Raw genomic sequence first — 23691 nt, forward strand, 5'->3', positions numbered from 1 at the left:
AGGTTTCAAGGGAAACATATAGAGTCTGATTTACAGCAAGGTTTCTCCGAGATTCAACTCACAAAACAAGAGACAGAAAGAAAGAAGCACATTAGTTTTATATGACAGTCTGTATACTCAGCTTACAAATGGAATGCTTAAAAACAAAAATAGCTTTGAATAGTTAACTTTGTCAATGTCTCCATTTTAAATTAACCTTACCAGTGGAGCATTTTATTTATCTAGCCACCCCAGCACCAACCATTTTTTATGAATTCTTAATTGCAGACTTTGAAACTGGAACCATCTGAGTTTGAGATGACTTCACCCCTGCCTGTCGACCAACAGGGATGTGTTAAGACCTTTACGACTTAAACAACGTACTGCCCATGGCCTACTCACTGTGTACTGTGTAGTTTGTGGTCAGTGCTGTGCCAGTCCAGTGAGTATTTACAAGCTAATTGAAAGCATACAGAATAATAGCATATGAAGGATGATGACGTGACTCTGAGCTAAATTCAATCAAACCTATGAAAGCTCCTGCAGCAATATATATATATATATGTATTTCAATCTTAACTGTTTTTAAGTACACCTTTTCACACAGAAGTCAAACTTAAGAGGGTGGTGATATTCAAAAAAGAATCATTTTGAGAACTCAGCTTATTAGCTCCCTTAGAAAGAGTTGGATAAGAAGATTGATACTTCTGTTCAATACAAAGTTACAGCCAGGAGGCTGTTACATGGTGGACCGAACAGTCAACTACACAAACACTTCCTGACTGCAAAAAAAGTTAATGAACGCCAACAATATTACACTAACTGCAAAGAAATTTCATGAAACACAAAAAGGAAAAACGCAAAAACCTTTCAGAAAGCATAGATATATTTCATGAAACACACTTTTCTTTTTACTAAATGTAAGTAGTTCATGAAAAAATATTTTACAAAACCAAAATATTGTGCAGAATGAAAAAAAAATTCAAAATATTTCACTGCCTGCAAAAAAACATTTCAGACAACATAAAAGGAAGAACTATACTTCTTAATTGGATGAAACCAGTGTCCTAGCTTGTGTCCCTTCAAGCCCCCCCTCCCCATCCCACCCCAGCACTCTGGAACCCAACACTCCGGTGGCCTCCTCCACTGCTGCCATAGTAAAAATCTTCCTTTCTCTACTTAAAATGACAACTAATGAAATGCCACCATTTATTTTGGATCCCAAATCTGACTGAAAGTCTGGAAAGGGACAAGAATAATCATCTGAAACAAAGAACAGAGCAGGGTGTTTCTGTTTGGTAGGTGTTACAATTATTATGCTTGAAATTTACCAATCTGTGACACGATTTGAGCAAATTTTGTGTCCCTCTTAAATTATTCTCATGAGATGTTTTGTACAAGCCATTCAGAGCAGCCTTGTGGTCTCATCCTGGAATAAGTCCAATGCACATTTATCTCACAGCAAGAAACTTTGCCTTTACCCCAAACATTTTCATTTAATGTATTTGTATTTGGAAAATCTAAATGAGCTGAATAAACCTCTTAGACTGTGTTTCTATGGATGGAAGAGGCGCTTGAGCTCAAGTGTTTTTGTTTTTTTGGGAATCTTTTTTTTTTTTGCAGTCATAAAATGTTTGTGCAGTTGACCCTCGGGGTCACCGTACTGTTAGCTTAGTACGGCATGGAGACAGGGGAAACAGCTAGCTTGTTTAAGTTAGCTAGTTCAAGGAAGCTACTGTGCTGTACTTTGCCAAAAAAAGTCTTCCACATAAGCCCCACAGAGGTCAAAAGCACCCAAAAGAGTGATTCAATTTCTTACAGTGAGCTTTATATTTTTAACTAAAAGATGAAACCAGTCAAGCAATTTCCCCTGCTTCAAAATGTCTAGCTAACCTATGCTAACGTCTCCTTGTAGCTTCATAACACAGTCAGATACAGAAGTAGTATCAATGTTCTTCTCAGACTTTCAGAGGCAGGTAATTTTTCCAAAATGTTGTACTTTTCTATTAAACTGAATTTAGCCCTGAGGAACATATTATAAAGATACCTAGAAAAAAACTTATAAAAAGTAACACAAAGAACCATGTTTAGGATAATATAGCCAACACTTACCCCTTCATCTATGTACAAGGCTTATCAACTTTTCTGATGCACTGTAACAAAGACTTTAAATTACCTATCCACTCGAATGAATATAATTGGCCTATGATATATGGAGTACAATGACAGAGCACATCAAAAATAATTTTGCAAACATGTGGTATGTTTATGTCTTCATTTTTGCCCATTGACAAAGAGGAAAGAAAAAACTAAAATAAATAGACACGGCATAAGCCTCCAAAGTTAAGAAACTGCCTCTTTCTGCCAATAAGTATTCAGTGTTTCATTGCCTGAGAATTTGTCCACAGTAACGTTGAGATAAGTAAATAGCTAATGGTGTCAGAACAAGAGGAAAAGAAAGAAAATAATTTTCATTTGAACGAGGGTGGCAAGAGGTCCTAAATACTGAGAGGAATGATGGCAGGAGCACTGCAAACACCAGAGGATCCACCTCTCTCTGTGCGCACGTGTCAAAGTGTCTCAGACCCAGTACTGGTTCTTTTTCAAGGCTGGGTTCGGTGTCCGACAGTGCTGCAACAACTCTGGGTCAGTGTCTTTGGAGTCCATGTTGGACATTGGGATGTTATTGGCTGGGTCAGTTTTGCGAAAAGTTTCTGTGCCGGCTACCTCACCGTTTTTGGGCTTGGATACTGCTGCCTGGACATCATGCTTTCCAGTTTTGTTTTTGCGGATCAGGTAGTAGGCCAAGACGGCTGCCAGCAGCAGGAGGAGGAGGATTACCAGGATTGGGATGAGAATGGACCAAAAGTTGCTTGGTCTGGAAACATGTGGTCTCCCATGGGTACCAGATCCTGAAGATATAGTCGTGGCTGGAGCAGTGGGCGAGTACCGTTCCACATCAGGGACACCTTTATTGTCCTTTGATGGGAGTTCTGTGGGAATCCTCAACAGGGTGGCGGGGTAAATCCCAGAGGCATTATAGGGGCCAGTCTGGAAAGAAAGCACACACTCTGCAGGAGGAACCCCATGAGCTTTAAGCAGGAAGCGAGCCTCATCCTGAGAGACACCCCCTCGTGATCCAGGAGAACTATCTTGGATTTCCATAGCTACATGGCCCTCATCCAGGTCCTTCTGGCTAAATGTGCCCACTGGCTGACCTGCATCAGGACCTCCAGACCTCACAAAACGAGCTCCTCTGGGCTGTTGGATGACGGTGAATGTGGGGGAAGTCGTGGTCTTGTTTGCCAGGGGAGTTGCATCCAGAAGCTTCCTATCCAGTTGGACAAGAGCACCCTGTGGTAGGAGAGGATCCTGAGCAATATTGGCTAGAGGCTGGACTGTGATGTTAAGTACAGAGGAGACATTAGCTGCCCGGCTGCGAGCTACAAATGCAACACTGTCTCGAGGTGATGTGGACTTGACAAAGCGAACACTGACTCTGCCTTCTTTGATTTGTTTCTGGGTGAAGGCGGATGTAGGCTGCCGGTCTACCATGACAGCTGCGTACTTTGGAACACTTGTAATCTTGTAAAGGATGTCCTCCTCAATAGGACCCCCAGTTGTGGCTTTTAACATCTCCTCAGTCACCAGGGTCTCATCATCGCCTTGCTTCACCTTGATCTCAGGGGCTTTGTCTAAAAACAGTGTGCGAGCGAGGACACCGATGTGAAGCATATGGGGCTTTGTTTGATGCTCTCCATCCGACACGATGAACTCTACAGATCCATCGGCCAGGGTACCATCACTGTAGAAGCCCACCTGCCCCTGATTGACCATCTCCTGTGTGAACTCAGAGATGGGTTTCATTGTGGTAGAGTCAACCAGTTGGCCGTTGCTCGGAGCTTTGGTCACTTTGAAGAGCACCTCATCTGGCGAACTGTCCTCGTCTTGAGTGTTAAGGTGCTTCTTGGTCAGGATGGTCATTGAGCCCTGAAGAACCTCCAAGAGCATGTCAATATTGACGAGTTCAGGAGGATCGGATCCCCGACGTTTGACGGATATGTTAAAAATCTCTTCAAGTACAACAGATTCAGCAGGGGAGGCCACGGCACCACCTTCGGACTTCAGACGGGCCCTGAAAGCAAAGCTGTCAAATGAGGCCCCTGAGTCATCATGGAGAAACTCTACTTTTCCTTGAATAACATCTTCCTGCATGAAGGTTGGGGCATTACGGGGCAGATCCTGACCATCCAGGGTGATACGACCATGATCAGGGAAACGCTTGATCTCAAATACAACATCAGCATTGTCTCGCTGATCTTCAGGTAGGCTGGCCAAAAGGTTGGAGGCATCAATAATTGAATCGTCAATTACTTTCCTCTGACCTTGCACAATATCGAGTCCTGAAAGGAAACAATAAAAAAAAAAACAGTAAGTTTAAACATCCATTGAACATTTTTATTTCCCAAAGAGAATTCTCCCCAGTTTTGGCTTCTCCTTTAGATATTTTATGGTACTGCTCAGTGTGTTCAGGCTTTTGGCACATTGGTGGAGACATTTGGAGGAGGGGGCCTGGCCTGCTGTTTTGGCAGCAGGAGAAGCAGGAGTGATGAAACCCTTTACGACACTGGACTGTTCAAGAGATGAAGAGTCAGCACATGATCTGAGACTTATTCTTATAAAATGAGGCTTCAGTTAGCATCATGATGAGAATGGCAGATGAATCTGACATCAAATCAGTTCTAATGAGCAAAATGGACATGATTCAACATGTGCTGATTTACAGGTATTCTTAAGCTCTTGAGTTTTTAGCTGGCTATGAAACAAACCAAAATCAATACTGGTGCCTTTTATTGCCTATAAAAGTATAAAAAAGACAATCATCAGATTGAGTCTCTCTATGAAGTCATTTCAATGTCTGAAACTGCTGCCTCAGGGCAGATGTCAGACTAAGTGATTTATTGCATGAGGCAGAGACAGCCTTTGTGTTACATTTTCCACAACAAAGATTCACCATGAGTGATACTATTGTTTCTTAAAAAAACGATATTTTGTTCAAAAATACACAAGTATAAGGACAAAATCAACAAAGAGATAAGAGGCAATACTTTGTCCAGACACAAGCTGAAAAGCTTCTCACTGGAGCTTTAATCACAATCAGTTCTGACTGTGTTAAAGTGTTTTGCCTGCAGTTTTTGTTTTCAAGCATTTGGTAAGACTTTTAAGGTTTCATAAAATAAACATGCAGTCCTGTGAGAGCTTTCAGTTGTGTTGATTTTGGCGACTAAATTAACATTTTGTCTCTGCTGTTCTTGTCCTGTGCAAGGGTAAGCAGGGTTTCTGGCATGAAATCTTATCTTTCTTGCCTAACGTGTAACTTATAGGCATCTTTGGCATTGAGAAAGTTAAGAAAAAGGCTCATTCTGCTGTGTCATCTGGTCTGACATCTACCCCTTGGCAGAAGTGATAGGCCAAGAAAACAATAGATAGAAATAATCAATCATCTTTCTGGTGGTCTTGTTTACTTTTTGAGGTCCTATAGAGGCATCCTTAATCTTTTCAGCCTGCTTCATTATCAGATAAAAACTCCTCACAGGAGCTTTACATTTCCTACAGGTGGGAGGATGACAAGTCACATGACTACCACACTATGTAATGCATCAAGCCTCTCATTTTAAGCGTCCCCTTGCAGCCCTGCAAATTAATTAAACCTCAAGAGTCAAAAACTGTTTCAAGGTCCAGATCTTTTTCTGGTATAAAGAGATACTCTAAGGAAACTTTCATGGTACTAAAAATATATAACACCTCAAATAAACTGACAACAATGCTCTTAATCTGTGATGATATCCGTTATCCATGACCCTTATTTGCTTTAGATTTATTGGATAAAACACACATGAAATCAGACTGTCATGTGTTAGAAAAAAATATGTATTCATTCATATGGAAATACTGTGTTCCTGCCTCATTGTGTCATTTACCTTTGTTCTTCCACAGCTGGGAGGAGATGTTGCTGTGAGCAGCGTAGTATGAGACAGTGATGGGCAGGATGTGACGCACATCAGGGGCTGGCTGGGATTTCAGGGTGAGCTCTATGGAGTCCCTTACAACCCAAAATGGCTCCTCTGGGATCTGATGCTCGTAGTAAACTGCTCCTGACTCCAGCTGTGAATCGGGGAGAATAGAATCAGAGGATGGTAGAAGGTCTGTAGTAAAAAACAGTCTCATTATCATCATCCTATCTGTCATTATCTTTTTAATACTACATTGATATTTCACATCCTTCCTGCAGACACTTGTCAATATCGTTGTTTTTACTTGATTCTGAAGACATTTAAGTTTGCTTAAATATCCTATTTCTCTCTTATTCTTGAATATTCATAATCACCACAGTAAAATAAGAGCTCAAATGGTTGCAGCAGTGGTTTGGCTAAGCCAGGCTAAAGATCAGGGTTTGTAAGCAGGAATGTGACGGCCTGTGTTCGCTCTCTGAGGTCGCTGTGTCCTGAACTCAACTCTCCTCTCTTCTCCTCTCGGAAAACACAAAGACCCACGGAACAAGCGAGGAAGACTTAAGTCATGCAGGCCAGCACAAACACACACAGCTGAATAACTCAAATATTTATATCATGTTTCGGCTCAATGTACATTTTCCATTACGCTCACACAGTTTTGAGAAAATAGTTTGTTCTCAAGAGCGTCCAACTTCAGTTAGGTTTCAGGGATGGAAAGAAGAGACAGATGAGAGTGAGAGCACACTGCTGAAAGAAGACAAACAATAAGCCAACTGTGCACACATGCTGTTTTGTGTGGTCATATATGCAAATGATCCAGTTGTTTATCATACCATCCAAAAGTAAATCCATGAAAGGTTCAAATGAAACCAGTAATGTTCTCTCCAAACACATATTTTCCCAAAGGTGTTTGATATTTGTTCACGTAATCCAGCTAAACAAGAAAAATAGTGCTCATTTAATTCACTCTATATGTATAGAGTAAAAAAAGCACACACATCAAATGTATAATTGTGTGTTTATGGTGTGTAAATGTGCTGCAACATGACATGAAAACAGCAGGAGCACAGTCTAGAGCTAGAATTTTAAGTACTGAAAGCTTCTTAGCATGAAGTCTCATGATAATTGTGAGCCTTGACATCATAATAGCACAATGACTGTTCAATGAGGCCCTCTGCTGGTGAATAAGAGGAACACATTGATGCTGTGTGTGGTGAGAGATGAATGAACACCACACAACACAACACAGCCCTTCATAACTGACTGCAGGTCTTTTGTGTTTTGGTATGAATTTAAACTAAAAACTCACAAAATGAACACAATGTTTTTGAAGGAGAGCACAATATGTTTACACAAAATATCTCCTCATAACAGTGGCAGTATATTTTTGTAGTTTAGACTAATGGCCTTGCTTTTATTGATCATTTCAGGATGTTCAAGCCTGCTTTTGTTACATGCACCTCCCAATGCGAGATTATTTGTGTTGGACACAAACACTCAATGCCATGTGCTCACTTTGCTTTAGGTAGGGGTGCAGAAGAAGGACACAGAGGAGTCTTCTGTTATGGTGTCTGTTATATGATAATATCACAGCAGCAATGTGATCGCCTCGGCCACTCAACCACAGTGAACATTACAGACTATTACCTGCTGTGGTCTTAGACAGTTTTCTAGGGCTAGTTACAAAAAGTTGTGATAAAGTTGGAATAAACGGATTTGGCCATTTGTGTCCTTACCCAAAACATGTCAGGACATTTTATAGATGTGCCTTACAGTTGTAAAAGGGGGCTTTAATTTGTTTGTTATGCAGGTCATGTGACGTTGAAGAGTAAAATCAGGGTTAAAGTAGGGCTGTCAGGGTTAATCCATTAATCTGGACACAATATTTGTTTTTAATAATGTGCTATTTTGTCCTTTTGGTACACCGTAGTTAGGCTGCCGCAGTGTCTTCCTGCTTCCATCTGCTGCCATAATGGAAAATAATGACACTGCTGCACTTTGGAAAGGCACTCAAGGGTAAAGGGATATTTTCCTTTCAGCTGTTGTACTTGTTGCCTATAAAATACATGTTTAGCTTCTGTATTAAGAATAACCCTAACCCTGAATATTACCACTATCACCAGATCACTTTACTTTAAAATCACAATGAGTCCCTATCCCTAAATAAAGTCATGCTATAAGGTAAATGTTTCAGGAGCAGGAGTACACTTCAACTGCACCTCTTCCAGCACTGTAAATTCCAATCTATCCCTGTCCTCCTCTTTTTTTCTCACTTTCTGCACCCTTCCATCCCTCCCAGCCTTTTTCTTTCTATTCCATTCTTTCCTCCTCAACATAGGGCGCTAAAAGGGGGCTTAATCATGCCCAGGAGCTATGCAGATCCAATAACAAGCTTCCCAAATATCAGCAAGAAATTTAACGTCAAATTCAGAATCGCTTTTCCAATTCTTGTTGATGGTGGTCCTCGCTAGTGAAATAACTACACATTTTTAAGGTGTTTACAGGAACTAAATCTAATTGGTTAAGGTTGGGTTGGGTGTTGTTTCATTGTAGGAAGGACTTTAGATGCTAACAGATGTTTCAGTTGTCGTTGTTAGACACACACTTATCAGTACAGATCAGTTATTATGACAATGTTTTGTCAAGTCAACAAACACTAAGTGAGAGTTTCTGTTATCTAAATTGAGTGTGCTAACTTTTGGGTTTATTTCTTGACCTTTTCAACTCAATGCTGGAAAAAAAAAGATATGAAGTAATTCATAAATTCCAAACAGACTTTTAAAAATTATTCAGACAAGTTACGAGCTGCAGCTGCAGTCATTGCCTAATTTTTACCTCTGGAAAGTCAGTTGAACTCGGTTTGAATTGAAAGTAGGATTAGCAGCATTTTTCTGCATTTAAAGGGCATTATGTCTTCTTACGTCTGATGGTCTATCATCAGATGTCTGGAGAGACTTTAACACCTATGGCTGCTTAGTATCACAAATATGCTATTAATAGTAATGTTAAACCTGCGAGTGGGGAGGATTTATTTTGAAAGGGAGAAACTTATAATAGTTGAACTCACAGTGCCCTCCTAATGCAACAGATTATTATGGAAAAGATCCTTCAAAACATGCTCTTCCTTTGCTTTTCCTGGCATTCTTACCTTTATTCTTTTCTTCATCATGTTTGAAGGTTTATTTTGTGTCTTATCAAACATTTCATATCATAACATTACTGTAGAAAGTTAAATCCGAAAGATGAAGAGAAGCGAGTAAAATGTCTCAAAAAGACACACATCCCTGAAACCCACGTTTAGACACCTCATACAGAGACAAAGTCATTACCTGTGTTTGAGTGAAGCTGTTTATTTCCTCATACTGGTTCCTGTCGTTGGCCAAGATGAGTCTCCCCAAACGAGGTGGGCGTTTGAGTGAGTAGATTATCTCATTTCCATCCTCATTGGTTACAGCCCCCAGATTTGCACTTGTGATGCGCTGCCTGCTTCCTGTAGACACACACACAGAAACACACACACACACACACACACACACACACACACACACACACACACACACGATTCTCTGAGTGCTGGGATGATTTTGTGGAAAATGGCCCGTTGGAGGTCTGGTTGAGTTTGTGAAATTAAGCAGAATCTGGAATTGCCTCAAACTCTAGCGATTGTGGCAACTCATGCACATCATGTGGAGGAGAGTTTCCCAATGGTGATGAGAGTTTCAGTCCCAAAAAATTCATCCAAGCTTCCAGCTCACCGCCTGTGTCATACTTAAAAGTAAAGTTCATTATGAATGTTGCTGAGGTCACTGCCTGTGCTGATATGAAAGAGTTTCACTCCTCTAAAGTTTCATGGGATGAATGTGTGATGTTTTCAACCCTGAAAAGGCAGTTGCTTTTACAGACAAAAAAAATAAACATTTTTTCCTGGCTCTTTCAAAAAGAGGAAGGTCTGACACTTAAAATAAAAATTGGACCGTAAAATATGTACGAGAGGAAATTAATGGTGTCATTATCCTGTAGACACCACTTTCTGGCTGCAAAGTTGACTTTTAGATGTAGTTACATGATCTTAAACTCAATTCTTACATCTTCAGTATTACAGGTAATTACACTAAATATGAAAACCTTTCTGACAGACTTACTCAAAAAATAAAAGCATCATGTCTGTAGATTTATCTGATATGAAGGGACATAAAGGTATGAAGGCACAACAAAGAGGATGTGTTTAACTTGTGCAGTATGATGGTTCCTATTACTTCCTTTAAGGATTCCAACAAAACATAAACATGTGGCAGCAGTGGATGTAAAAAGGATAAAGGGATGGAATATTAATGGGTAGGGAAATAGCCGGTTATCAATAGTGTTGAAAGTAACACATCTCTGTAACTCCACTATTATTTGCAGTAGTGTTTCTACTTTTGAAATCAAATAACACTGTTACAGCTACAAAAATCTTAAAGGACTCACAACTTGACGTCAAATTGTCAATGACTATGTGAGGTGAATTATCAAACTCAGCAGGCAAGGTAATGTCTACACCGTTGCACCATCGGAGGAGGACATCTCACACAGTAAACACACTCCATCTAATGATCATTCATGTGGTTAGCATACTGTCTGTGAAAGACCAGCATTATTTTTCCCTCTTCAGAGTAAAGGACATAAATATAATGATAAGTTGTTGTCTATGAGCAGGAAAGAAAACGTTAGCTCGGCAGATAAAGGAGATGCCACTCCATCCAAACAGCCAAGGCTTGATTTTAAAGGTGACATATCACGCTTTTTTCATCAATATATATTGGTCTAAGAGGTCCCCAAAACATTTCTTTAAAGTTTATGCTCAAAAAAACACTTTGAAATCAGATTTTGGCATGCCTGAAAAGTCCTTTTCTTCAGTCCTCCTCAGAACACTCCGTTTTCCCTCTGACCACGCCCCCTCCGGAAGTGGATGTGCCTCGGCTCTCCAGCACGTTGATCTAATGTTTACATGTTGGCTGAATATACACGGCTGCTCAGAGATCGCGTTACTTCAACCCTCTGAATCTGATCCTGACAGAGAGGCGCCTGTAGCAGGACCTTTCTGAAGGATTGGTCATAGATTTAGTGTTTCTTGTTGTTTTATTTATCAGTATGTAGACGTGTGTCTTGGTACACAGCTACGAACATGTAGCTATGTGGCTATGCTAACTAGCGCTAGCACTTATCCATGATAAATAAAAATCCTCCACTAGATCTTCAAATCTGCAGACGTGGGGAGTAAAACCGACCTCTACCAGAAAGGCAGCAGGACCTTTTATGAAGGATTGGTCACAGATTCTGTGTTTCTTGTTGTTTTATTTGTCAGTATGTTGACGTGTGTCTTGGTACACAGCTACAGCTACGACATCTAGCTATGTAGCTATGCTAACTAGCGCTAGCACTTATCCATGATAAATAAAAATCATCCACTAGATCTTCAAATCTGCAGACGTGGGGAGTAAAACCAACCTTTGTGTTTATTAAGACAGCCTACAACTAGCATGCCTCCCTCCTAAGCTCCTTGTTAGCACACATTTGTGCAGGTAATGAAAAACGGAGGGGGGATTCAGTATTATTTTATACAGTCTATGGGCTGAACAAGCTCCAAGCTCTGACTCCGTGACAGACCGGATATTGTTGTTACGTAACAAAAACACGGGAGTCTGAAACGGCTCGTTTCACACGCATTTACAGAAAGGTGGAGGAATCAAAACAGGGGCAGAATGAATTTTTTCATTCTCGGGGGGTTTGTAGACATGCCAGGGACACATATTTCAGGTAAAGAACCATTAAAAAGTCAATTTTGCATCATATGTCACCTTTAAATCAATGTTTGCTCTACAATTACTCGTAGCTCACTTTGAGGTATTGGTAATTTTAACTATTACCTAATTTTCAGTAGTTAACAATGCTAAAGAAAGAAAAATGTTGAAGCTAATTTCTTAAAGCTGCTGTTGGTAGTCACAGAGTAAACCTCTGTTCAGAGAGAGGGACTTCGAATGTCAACACGATCCCTCCAAACCAGATTTCCTCTTAGCCCCCCAACACAGATCGGCGTGTGCAGTCATGATAGTGCCGGACTCATTATCAATCGGAGGACGTAGTAGGGGCCGCCCCTTAACCAATCAGGACAGAGGATTGGAGATTAGCTATGATTGGTCCGTCGTAACGGGAACAAGGGAAATAATAACATTACTTGATACAAAGGCATTGGATAATGCAGAGATTTTGCAATAGTCTCAAATTTCTTCACTTACCGATGAGTACTGATGGGCATTATGACCTTTTCTCCAAACCCAGCAGAAAAAAAGTAACGTTTTTACACCATTCCTCCCAACAGCAGCTTTAACACACAAGCTCTAATTGTTACAGAGTACTGAATTCAGTGAGGTTTACACCTGTTGTACAGTGCTCTTTCTTTATTTTCTGATTATTTTAAGTCTGATGAAAACCAAACAGGAAGAACCAAAAGTCTCCAACAAATCTCTTCTCAGATCGCTGCAGCGACCTGGCAGAACAAGTGACCCCTTGTCTCTCCCTGTCGGTATCCTTTCATCACTGCTGCGTTCAGGGCATCAGGTCTAAAGGATTTTGGGATCTTACCTGGAAATACCATGAGCTCTTCCTGCGTAACCATGGTGATGGTGAGAGGCCTGGCTGTGACAGCAAATCTGTAGAGAGGAGACGTGTGCTCGCCGTCTGTCACTGTGAAGCTGAATCCTCCGGACTCCTCACCTGAAGGGAGAGAGGAAACATACAGCATATTTACAATCTTCATTTGAGATTTTTTCTACTGTATTTAGTTTTTATTAAAGTACTTATGTATCCAAATCTATTCATGCTATTTATTATAACAGACAATATTTTAAAACACCATGCCTTCAGTCTAGTTGTTAAACTCACTACTTGACACCACTCTCAAGGGTTATTTTAGTTCTCTGATGACAAAAATGTCCACGATGTTGTCATGAGTTGATCTTGTATGGTTTTGGATTCTTCCTTGTGTTTTATCTGTCTTTGTTTCCTGTTCAATTTTGTTCAATTTTGTACATGTTCCTTGTGTTTCATGCCTTGTTTCCTCCCTGTGTGTATTATGTGTTAGGTATATGTTATGTCTTCCTCTTGGATTATTAGTGATCCATGTCTTGTGTTGTAATCCCTTACTCAGGTTTCTTAGTCCAGTCTTTTGTGTTTCCTGTTTTATTTTGTAACCCTTGTGTTCCCAGAGTTTTCTTTACAAAAAGCAACTGTCATTTGGACTTCAAGTAGCCTAAAGTTATAAAAACCTGCCAGTCAAAATGACGGTGAAGTTGCATTTTGTACTCTCATAAAGGTGAACTCACCCTTGTGAATGAAGATGACCTCCCCTTTGTTTACATGGGCCTGTGTGAAATTGTCGATGCTGTCCTCCGGCGCCTCTTTCAGCGCCACCATCCCATTGATCGGCGACTCGACGTGGTACACCAGCTCCTCTGCAGAGGTATCAGCGTCGTCTGTGTTCAGCATGCTGGAGGTGATATCAGCTTCCTCTCCGGCCAGAACCTGTAGAATATCAAAGAGAGGATGACCGACAGGGAGAGAGAGAGATGAAAAGATACCATGGATTATTAAATCTGAGTAACACTGGGAGTTGTGTAACTCATACAGCAGGTCAGGAGTTTATTTGTGTATGAAGAGCAGTATGATGCTGTCGAGAGTAATTTCCTTTAAACATGAATTGAAACATAGAGATGGAGAAGTGCAAAAGTAAAACCAACCCGGTTGAAGAAATGGAATAAACAAATCCTAAAAAGAGCCGCCTCCAAAGAAACAATTTAAAAGGTTAATTATGTCTGTGTGGCAGTCCAGACGCTCCTGTTATCAGAAGATGGAGCGCAGCAGCCTGCACTGAATGACTCTCCCTGGGTGGAGGGGCTTTAATGGACTTCTAATGGTCGGCTGGCTGAAAGGAGCATTAATTGAAAGAAATGGGCCAGATCCCCAGAAAGACATTCTTAAACAGTTTGAATCAGTTGGGAGAGTTGAGCCGAGGGGGCTCTGCAGTAAGAGGCACATATTGATCTCCAAAAGCCATTCAGTCCTCTGATACCTTGCTCACTCTCCCCTTTCTTAAGACTTAAGATGAAGAGCAACAAGGGAAGAAGAGGCGGGAAGATGACTCAGGATATAGCACTCTTTGGCTTAAGTCACCTGGAGTAGGTTGAATTTGGAGAGAAGTTCACGAAAAGTAGCAGATACAAGAACAAGACATCTAGAACACATATGTCAGAAGTTATTTTCTACTCCAGTGACAGAGAGCTTGTAGGTAAGAAGCTTTTTCTGATGAGCATGAGTTTCTCTCATCCTTTTGCGTGTATCTCTTCATTCTAGTTTCTAATTACCTCAACTAACCTTGAGATTCAGATTTCTCAGAGAGTGGGCAGGTGTTAGCAAAGAGAGACGACATACAGACAAGGCAAAACATGGAGAAGTTTTAACGGCTGAGAAACAGGAGATGAAAACTTTACTTGATACTGACGAGTGAGTAAAAAGACATGTACCTCACCTGTGAAGAATTTCTCCACAGATTATGACGTGTTAAAATCCCTGATGCTTATTCCTGACATCACCATGCAGAAAAGTCCCTCCTCTTCCTGCTGTTATCTACACTCTGATATCAAACTTAATATGTGACGTTCCAGGTTTCCCATGGGAGGATAAAAATGATCCTCAGCTTGCTGCTAAACATTAACAAGACCAGTTTTCACCTGTGCTTAAGTTTGAACTTTCCTTTCAACTATATGTAATAGGTTCTGATAATACTTATTCAAGTACATACAGTTTAGTTGAAGACGAAATCGCACCATGTCAACATGTCGACATGAGACTTTGATTCCACAGCTTTGCAAACTCTTCAGTGAGGCTGCTCTCATGCACAGCCGTGCTTAGAGTTAAATGTTAAATGCTAATCTTAGCCTGTTATCAGGTTAAAAATATGGATGCTATCATGCTTATGTTTAGTCAAACATTAGACTTTGCAAAAACATTTTCCCAAGGGTTAGAAAAATGAATTTAAGGCCGCCTCAAACCTCCGAACGCACTGCACAGAGTGACTCAACCTGTTGGAAAACTCCATTTATTTAATGTTTCCTCATGTTTTTATTGATGTCCCATCCAGAGGTCTCAATCCCTAGTTTTAAGTCATATCCAACACAGCATGGTGACAGCAGGGTGCAGTTTAGGGTGGCTACTTTGTGATCGACAGGTTGCTACAATGATGACTTGTCAAAAATGATAGAGATGCTGCACTGTGTGTCATCCCTCTGGTACAAATATGGTCACATATGGCTCCAAAACAAACAAAAATAAATTCAAAAATCACACATTCTTCATACAATGAACAACCTTGTGCTAAACGACTTGCCATGAAAGTGATTGGTAAGAAAAATGACCTGTCCCTTCAAACTATCTTTGGAAATACTGTTGTCAATCAGGCGCAAAAAATCTTGAAGGACTCCTCTCATGTTCTTTATTCAGAACATGAATTATTGCCCTCTGGAAGACGGTTCAGAGGTAGCAGATATAAAAGTAATCGCTTCAAACTCTCCGTCCTCTCTACTTCCATCATTCTACACAACAAACAATCTGCACTAACATGGGTTCACTTACTCTGCACTCATTTTAAAATGATCTTGCTTTGTACTGTCACATTGGAATCTTATTGGTATTTATTTTGATGTGTCATTGTATGCCAAAGTGACATGGTTTTTTATCTTTGACAGTGGGCATGCTATTGTATATTTGTATGATGAATTAATGTATTGATTGTGAGCAGCACTGCACTTATGTCCATGACAAATTTCCCCCTTGGGACAATAAAGTTTATCTTATCTTATCTTAATATGCTAAAGTTTGCTAATTATCAGAAGGTTGATGATGATGGGAATGCTATTTGAAAGTTTTGCTCATAAAAGAGAGTCAAGTTTCGACTTCTTATGTTTGAAATTTGAGACACACATAAATGTTCCCCAACTTTGAACTCAGAGTGATGAATCCTCTCACACTTAGCCAAATTAAAGGTCTCAGTGACAACCTGACATCACTACAGCCGCACTTCTAATGTGGCAACAAAACATGCTCAATTGCCTCTTTTTATACTCCTTCAAAGAGAGCTACATTTCTTAATGTTGTCGAGCTGTTGTAAAACTGACTAAATTGCCGACTCTTTCGGTCGTCTATGTAATTTCTGGTATTTCAGAGCCATCTCGACCACTTCGATGTAACAAATGTCTTGTGAAGTGTATAATTTAGCTGCCGTACAGCTGACTGCTCACAACAGCCCATTCAGCTTGACACTCTGTCAAAACCTCAATCACTACGACTCACAGCATCAACACTTCAGAGCCGTAATCCATCATCACACACTTTGTGCTCTCTGAGCTGGGAGATAACGTCTTTGTTCCTCTTAAATGACAAATTTTATAACCGCTGATGACTTCACAGACAAGTAGGGTTTCATTTAAAGTGAAATGAAGTGCTTTTCATTTTTGGCACAATTTCTGCTGCTATACATTTTTCCTCACTGGTGATGTATGGCGACAGCACAGGTCATTAAAAAGAGGCTCTGATATAGTGTCTGAACACCTTGCCTCTGTGTACTGATGTTGAGATGAGTACTGGGAGAAACTTTGAGCTTCACTTTATAATGAATACACTGAGTCTTTGTAATTCATGCATGTATCCTTATTATAAAGAAACATATTTATTCACTCTCTTGGTTACTTTTTATTTTTCTCAAATTTCTTCTCCATATTGGGCACAATACAAGTCACCTGCTATTTTTTAAAATATTTTTTACAAAGCTAATGCATATTTATCTGTTTCATTTCTGCATGAGGACAAGGGATAATGTTCATTCCTTTCCTTGGGAACTCTGCACATAAACTGAGGATGCAAAAACTCCTCGGCTGCCCAAAAAGACATGCACTTGAGCTGCTACTGAACATTTGACTGTGCTGTACAACAACATATGTTATACTGAAATAAAAGAATGTTAGAAAAATTAGCATGAGCTAGAAAAAAATGTGCAAACGAACCAAAGTTTGTGCATTTTAAGTTTTTTATAAGTTTAAAAGAAGATGCTTTATTTCACTTTGCGGCTGTGACTCAGCTGTTTTGCAGCGGCCAGAATGATGGATAAAGATTCACTCAGGTCATAATTTTTTGGTCAAAATATGTCTAGACGTCTAAGAAAAAGCAAACTAAATGCGGTTGAAAGGTTAATGTTTTAAGACCTCAAAGTAACAATTATTTCATCAGCTTTGAAATGACCATATTCAAACATCCATTTATAGCCTTGTTTTCAACTGAGCATCGTCATTTAATTGCTTGCTGCCAGCTCGGGGTGCCAGGGTGTGGTAAACAGAGATGCTGATGTTTTGAAGCAAGTAGATGGCTAAATATGGAATCAAAATGAAGTACCACTCTGGAGGGATTTGGGGCTTTCTGCATACATTTGCACACAGCTAGAACCACCAGAAACAACTCCTAAAGTACAGCACCTCACTCTTCACAATTACTCTGGGATTTGTGAAGCATGCATCGCCACCAGAAGTTATCAGCTCACCTTATGGTTCCATCAAGACTCCTCCAAATGAGATTCATGCTGAGAATGTTTACCATGTAGTGAGTGGGTCAGGTGACCATCTAGCCATGGGGGACTTCGACTGGGACTCATCCTATCTGAAGGTTTATTTATACTTTCATGTGTCAGATACCTCGGTGACAGAATGAGGGTAACCTGTCTGGATGAGCTCAGCAGGTGGCATGTCACCTTCAGAGGAAGACTGTCACATCATCCATCTTGAAATGATTTTTTTTTCTCGCATCAATTCAAATCACTGATAGGTTACCAGGATATTTTCAGGTAGAACAGACAGCACAGGCATCTTATCAGGAAACACCAGCAAGCATCTACAGAGAACACCTGGTATCAGGAGTGAGAGAATCATTCCTTCCCCTGTGCAGTTTACATCTCCAGCCTGCAGAAAGCAGCACCCAATAGTTTGTCCATGAGCACATCCCTTTTCAAGATGTGCACACTGAGCCCAAAAAATATGGAGCCAAATATGGACTCTGCTAGGAGAGGTAGAAGTGGATGTGTTTGCCTGAAGGCAGAACACCCACTTTCCCCTGTGCATGCACCGTGGATGAGACAGATGCTTTCTGCTCTCCTTTTCCTCTGTGTTATCCCTCCTTTTATCAAGACATAAGAGGCTCATAGTCCTTCTGGACATTATGCAGAGATGTGTGAGCTGATAATAGCACCACCCACCCAGACAGATTTTCAGCATTAAGAAGCATTCTTGGGAGCACAATCCCATGTTATGAGTACCTCATGATGTTTCCACCACTACTAATGCAGCGGATGCACTTGAACACCTGTTTTCTAAGAGGGCTGGAAAAATCTTCTCACAAGAGTAAACAGAAAATATGGTTGCAATTTCGAATGCAGCCTTGAGAAAAGCATCCAGTCATCTGACCAGGCTTGATTTATTTTTTCATGCCAACTGTTGAATCCTTGTAAGATTCAGAAGCCCAATTAAGTACTCCAACAGATTGCTTCAAGCCAAGCTATGGAAAATGACTTCATATCAGCCCTTTTCAACTTTGACCTTGTGCTGCATCCCCTGATTGGAGGAGAGCTCTGTAGCACTGTAACTCTACCCACAAATCTCTTATAACTTACAGCAGGGATATCAAGACTGCAGGGAGGTAGGATACTTATCCACAGGAGATGTGCTTGTAAAATAAAAACGATATTTCATGATCAGTACGTGATGCAATTATTATTGACCTTTTGTCTAGAACTTCTGAAAAATGTAATGAATTAATTCTTTATTTTGATAAATGGATTCAAATTATTTCAAAATTATATAAAGATGATTAGTTTGGATGACAAGCTGAAAAAAACTGAAGTGCTAAGTAAGGCCATTCACTCTTTATGGAAACCAGGAGGTTTAATAATGGGAAATAAACAAAACAAGTCTGAAGTATTCAATTCAAAGACCTTGGTTTGAAAACAGAATTTACACTGTTGAATAGCATGTTTAAATAAAAGGTCATTTTTTATAAACAGGTCACATCACTATGTTCAAAGTACTGTCAGCATTAGTTCTGTTATTCACAGTGCAAGCCCCAGAGTCCAACACTAGATGGCCACATTATCCCACTCTACACCCAAACAAGACTACTATTAAATCCAGGGCAGGTAATCTGAAAATGGACTCTCAAATTGATGCTTTATATAACAATCAATGCATTTAGCACCTAAGAGGATGGGCTGTTCATCTAATTTGATCGGACACAATGGCTGATATTTCATTTAGAGGCAGTAATGAAGGGGCTGCCAAAAGCAAATGACTTCAGGGTGCTGATGACTCAACAGGATACCACCATCTTTTAACGGTATGAGACTCTAACAAACACCAAACGTCTGAAGCTGTATCCCAAACTGACCTGGCAAATAAAATCTTGGCTGGTGTTTCTGCTGAAGACATAAGCGTATTTCTCACTCTATTTTGGAGAGTGAGGAAGTAAAGGTGCACTAACTATTGGAAAACAACAAGAAGAAAGGTTATAGTTTGTTGTCAGCACATTCATTGTAGTCTATGGTTAGAAAGGGAAGATGGCATTAGTGATGTACTGTTTTGAGCCTAGCTCCCTGTCTGTAGAGATGCTATGAGAGACAGTTAAACCACTAAAATAACTGGTTTTAGTCTCCCCTGCACTGTTTTGATGGTAATTTAAACAAGAGAGGAAACTTCATCATAACTCACAGGTCAGTGAGGAGGATATGAATTACATCCTAACCAACAGTGGCTGATTTTGTCTGTAAACCTTAAAAGGTCTGTCTGAAAAATAAGGCAAATGCAAAATGACACATTGGGCACTCAGTCTGCTAGATAATGAGCCTGCAAGGAGATAAAGAGACAGATGGTTTGACAAATTGTTAAAAAGCTAGCTATGGCTCAAAAGTTAGACAGACAGGAAGTGAACTAGCTAAATACTAGCTAATTAGCTCAGTTTGAGCCAGCTAGCTAAAAATGATATACAGGAGAAGAACAGTCACTTAAAATGATAGCCTATAGAAAAAAGGGTTGACTACCAGATTAAAAGATGGATATAAAGCTAGTTAGATAATAAATAGATAGGTGTGGCTGTTTGTTATCTAGGTAGTAATCTAGCTAGCTACACACAGATAGATAGATAGATAGATAGATAGATAGATAGATAGATAGATAGATAGATAGATAGATAGATAGATAGATAGATAGATAGAGCCCTTTGAATTGAGTTGAAAAGAAAATTGAAGACAGGTAGGTAGATGGACAAATTGATGGCGAGCTAGCTAGATAAATGGATGGATAGGAGACAAAGAAATGGATGGATAGCAAGAGTGCTAGCTAGTCAAAAAACTAGATTAGCTAGCTGCTGGCATTATAATGCATAATACACTGTATTATATAATTATCTTGCCATATTATTATTATTATATTGTGTTATATTACATTATTATTCTAACTACAGCTCATGGTCATATTACATACCCATATTATTTTTATTTATTGCTTAATTTGTCATTACCAACCATAATCACACCATGTCAATCTGTCACTACTGAAATATATTGAAACTTCTTTCTTGATTGTACTTATGTCTGGGTTACTGAATTTCCACCCAGGGGGATCAATAAAGTAATATCTTATCTTATCTTATCTTATCTTATCTTAAAGGTGGACAGTCTGTTATAGTTTGTAAATAGATGAATAGATAGACAGACGGACCTACTAGCTAGCTAGCAAGTTAAACAGATGTACAGTTAGATAAGTAGCAATTGAGTCAGTCAGACAGATAGATTGATGGACTGATAGTTTGGTTAATTGGTTTATTAATGAATAGGAAATTATCAGAAAGTTAGACTGACTCAAGGAGACAAAAGTTTAGAGACACAGTGGAGTGAGGTAGAAGCAGACAGACAGACTGACAGAGTAAAAACACTAATTGAGACAAGGTGTGTCTGATGGAAGGCTAAATGGGATCAGCAGTGAGCCTGAGCAGAGCAGAGCCCGATCACGGCCATGTTAGTCATCATGTCTGATCATCTGCTGCAGAGGTCACTACACACACACACACACACACACACACTTCCTGCTTTAAATCAATCCCAGTGCAGCTAGGTCAGCCCTGGCTCTGTGTGTGAGGAGACATCCACATATCATTATATTACATTCTGCAGCCGCAGCAGAGAGGAAGCACAGGGACTGGATGCCGCCCTCACTCTGCCAGAAAGCCGCGGTCTCGTCGACCATCTTGGTTTTTCCAAAAATACGGGTTGCCAGGGAGACGCGGAGCCGCAGGCAGAGCAGGGAGGGCTGAATGACACAGTTGGTTTCCAGTTCTGTGAGCTGATTACTGCTGCTTTTTTCCAACTGCCTGCCTACTCTAACAGTAGAATCTACTTTATTGATTCTTTCAAACTTTCCTTTCAAGGCTGACGTAAATCAGCTCAAAAGCCTGTTGCAAACACTCTGTGAACCTCGTGTAGATCCAATTAATGAAGTGCTGTTGAATGGACACCTCTCTTTTGACAACCGACAAACATTGTTGAGATGAAATGATTAAGTAATACAGAGGAAAGATCAGTGAGCTCTGGTCAATATGTCAAAAATGTCAAAGTGCAGTGAAACACATTAGATGGAGCATAATGAGGACTGTGCACTTCACACGGAGCTCAAAAAGAAGAGGTCAGATTTTGTGAACCTAACTTTTCAAAACTGAGACATGAATAGAGAGAAAACATTGCGCGGATAGCTGTTTCGCTATGATGATAACTATCGGCTCTTTTATGTTAACATAACGCATATGATCAGACATTTTCAGGCAAAATATTTACTTTGGTTTAATGTTTCCTTCCATGTTACTCACTGTTTTGGATAAATGGTAGGGTGAAATGACAGCCCTGATATAGTGACTGTAATATTGTCCCTTTACTGGTCTTTTCTGGCTCTGATGCAATATTTGAAAGGTGTTATTTTGCTCTTGGGGGCTAAGGATGGTGTACAATTTCAAACTTATAAACCAGGTGATGATAAATACGATAAAGTCCTTCTTGGTAGAGCACCAGACTTAACAATTGCAAACACAACCCAACTCATGAAAGGATATCAGAATAAGGCAACCTCCAGCCTAAAAATATGAGTCCAATGCAGAAGTGCTAAAACCTGCAGTTCATCAAGGATCCGCTTGAGGCTAGCTCTGGAAGTACCGGAAGTCACAAACACATGAATGGGAAAAAGACGATATTTACAGCAGAAATAAACACGTTTAAGCCTGGTTCAAAAGACGAATGTAGTCTGGATAGCTCATTTCTCGATCGGCACACACTGTAGGGGTGGGGGGGTGAATTTTTTTCTAATGCAGCATTTTTGAAGATATTGAGATTACGAGTCTTCCAATGAGAGAACAGCTGACTTGATTGACAGGCAGGAACACTGTAGCTGTTGGCTAGGAGGCTCAAAGCCTGCCTCTTTACGTCACAATCGCTCGACAGCAGCAATATGCTGCCGCCGCCGGCCTCAAAACATCGCTTCAGAAACAGATGGGTGACGTCATGGATACTACGTCCACATTTTATACAATTTATGCTCACAACTTGGCACCAATTAATCTGATGGCCTTGAATCCAAAAATGATGTGCTTAACATGCCAAGATCACTCAAAGATATGAGATCATAACATCAAGTATCTTAAATTATTATTGTTTTATTCGTTTCTCAGGATAACAGGTACTCTCCAGTAAGATTTAAAAAAATAGATATGTTGTCTTGGACTTGCAGCATGTAAAGCAATGCCAAAGTCATCGGCATTTAAAACTTAAGCTTTTTTGCGTCCCTGTCACTTGATGGACTTTAAAATGTATAAAAACAGTAATAAAAAATGCACTAGGTGCACGGGAAAATATTAACCCTTATTGCTGAGTAAAATATGCTTGCAAGACATATTTTACTTCCTAAAATCTGACTATTTAATGTGAGCTATTTCATGCACCACAAGAATGGATAATGAGTTATAGGGATCAGTATGGGCACTGTGATAATGATCCTACGTCTCCTTATTTCCTGTGCTTGTGCAAACTGACATATCAGCAATTTGGAGGCCTCATTAAAATGCACACTGATACTGTACACCTCAAATTCTGCTTGGCACTGCATGGAGCGCATACAGTACTGAATCACTGCCCTCGTATGCTTATGTAGCACACATGATTCACATTTTCGGAGCAGTCAAGCTAAGAATATGCTAATTCACTTCTATTTTATGGCTCTTTGTTTCAACAAAACTGCTGTGGAGGCCACTGCTGTACTGATTCAGCATGCGTCACCGCCTGAGAGGTCAGCATCCCTCTGTGTCCAAGGAAAAAAATTCTCTGCATTTATTGTACTTACAGCATGAAGAGAAACTAATCCTCAGTTCATACAGGATTCATGAAAGTAGACTGCAGTGTAGATGTGAGAAATCACTGGGGAGTTCATTCAGAGTTCAGAGTTTGTTAATTCTTTAAACTGGGATTTTAACTTCAACCTGAAGATTTTGAACCAAAGTTCTTTCAGTTCTAAAAAAGCATTTAAAGACTAATTAA

The 23691-nt window shown here is 40.0% G+C and overlaps 1 protein-coding gene across 1 annotated transcript in view; it reads right to left on the minus strand.

The window, feature by feature from the left end:
* Nucleotides 1-1092: 1092 nt before the first annotated feature.
* Nucleotides 1093-23691, minus strand: part of cspg4 (chondroitin sulfate proteoglycan 4) — a gene marked incomplete at its 5' end in the record, with an annotated part of 166650 nt that continues 144051 nt past the window's right edge. The window contains 5 exons of the mRNA XM_034685162.1: nt 1093-4382; nt 5961-6144; nt 9323-9483; nt 12615-12746; nt 13355-13553. Of these exons, the coding sequence (XP_034541053.1) occupies nt 2560-4382; nt 5961-6144; nt 9323-9483; nt 12615-12746; nt 13355-13553 (2499 nt within the window). The remainder of the gene's footprint in view (nt 4383-5960; nt 6145-9322; nt 9484-12614; nt 12747-13354; nt 13554-23691) is intronic.

The sequence above is a fragment of the Notolabrus celidotus genome, chromosome 6 (genome assembly GCF_009762535.1).
Source record: "Notolabrus celidotus isolate fNotCel1 chromosome 6, fNotCel1.pri, whole genome shotgun sequence".
In the NCBI taxonomy this organism is placed as follows: domain Eukaryota; kingdom Metazoa; phylum Chordata; class Actinopteri; order Labriformes; family Labridae; genus Notolabrus; species Notolabrus celidotus.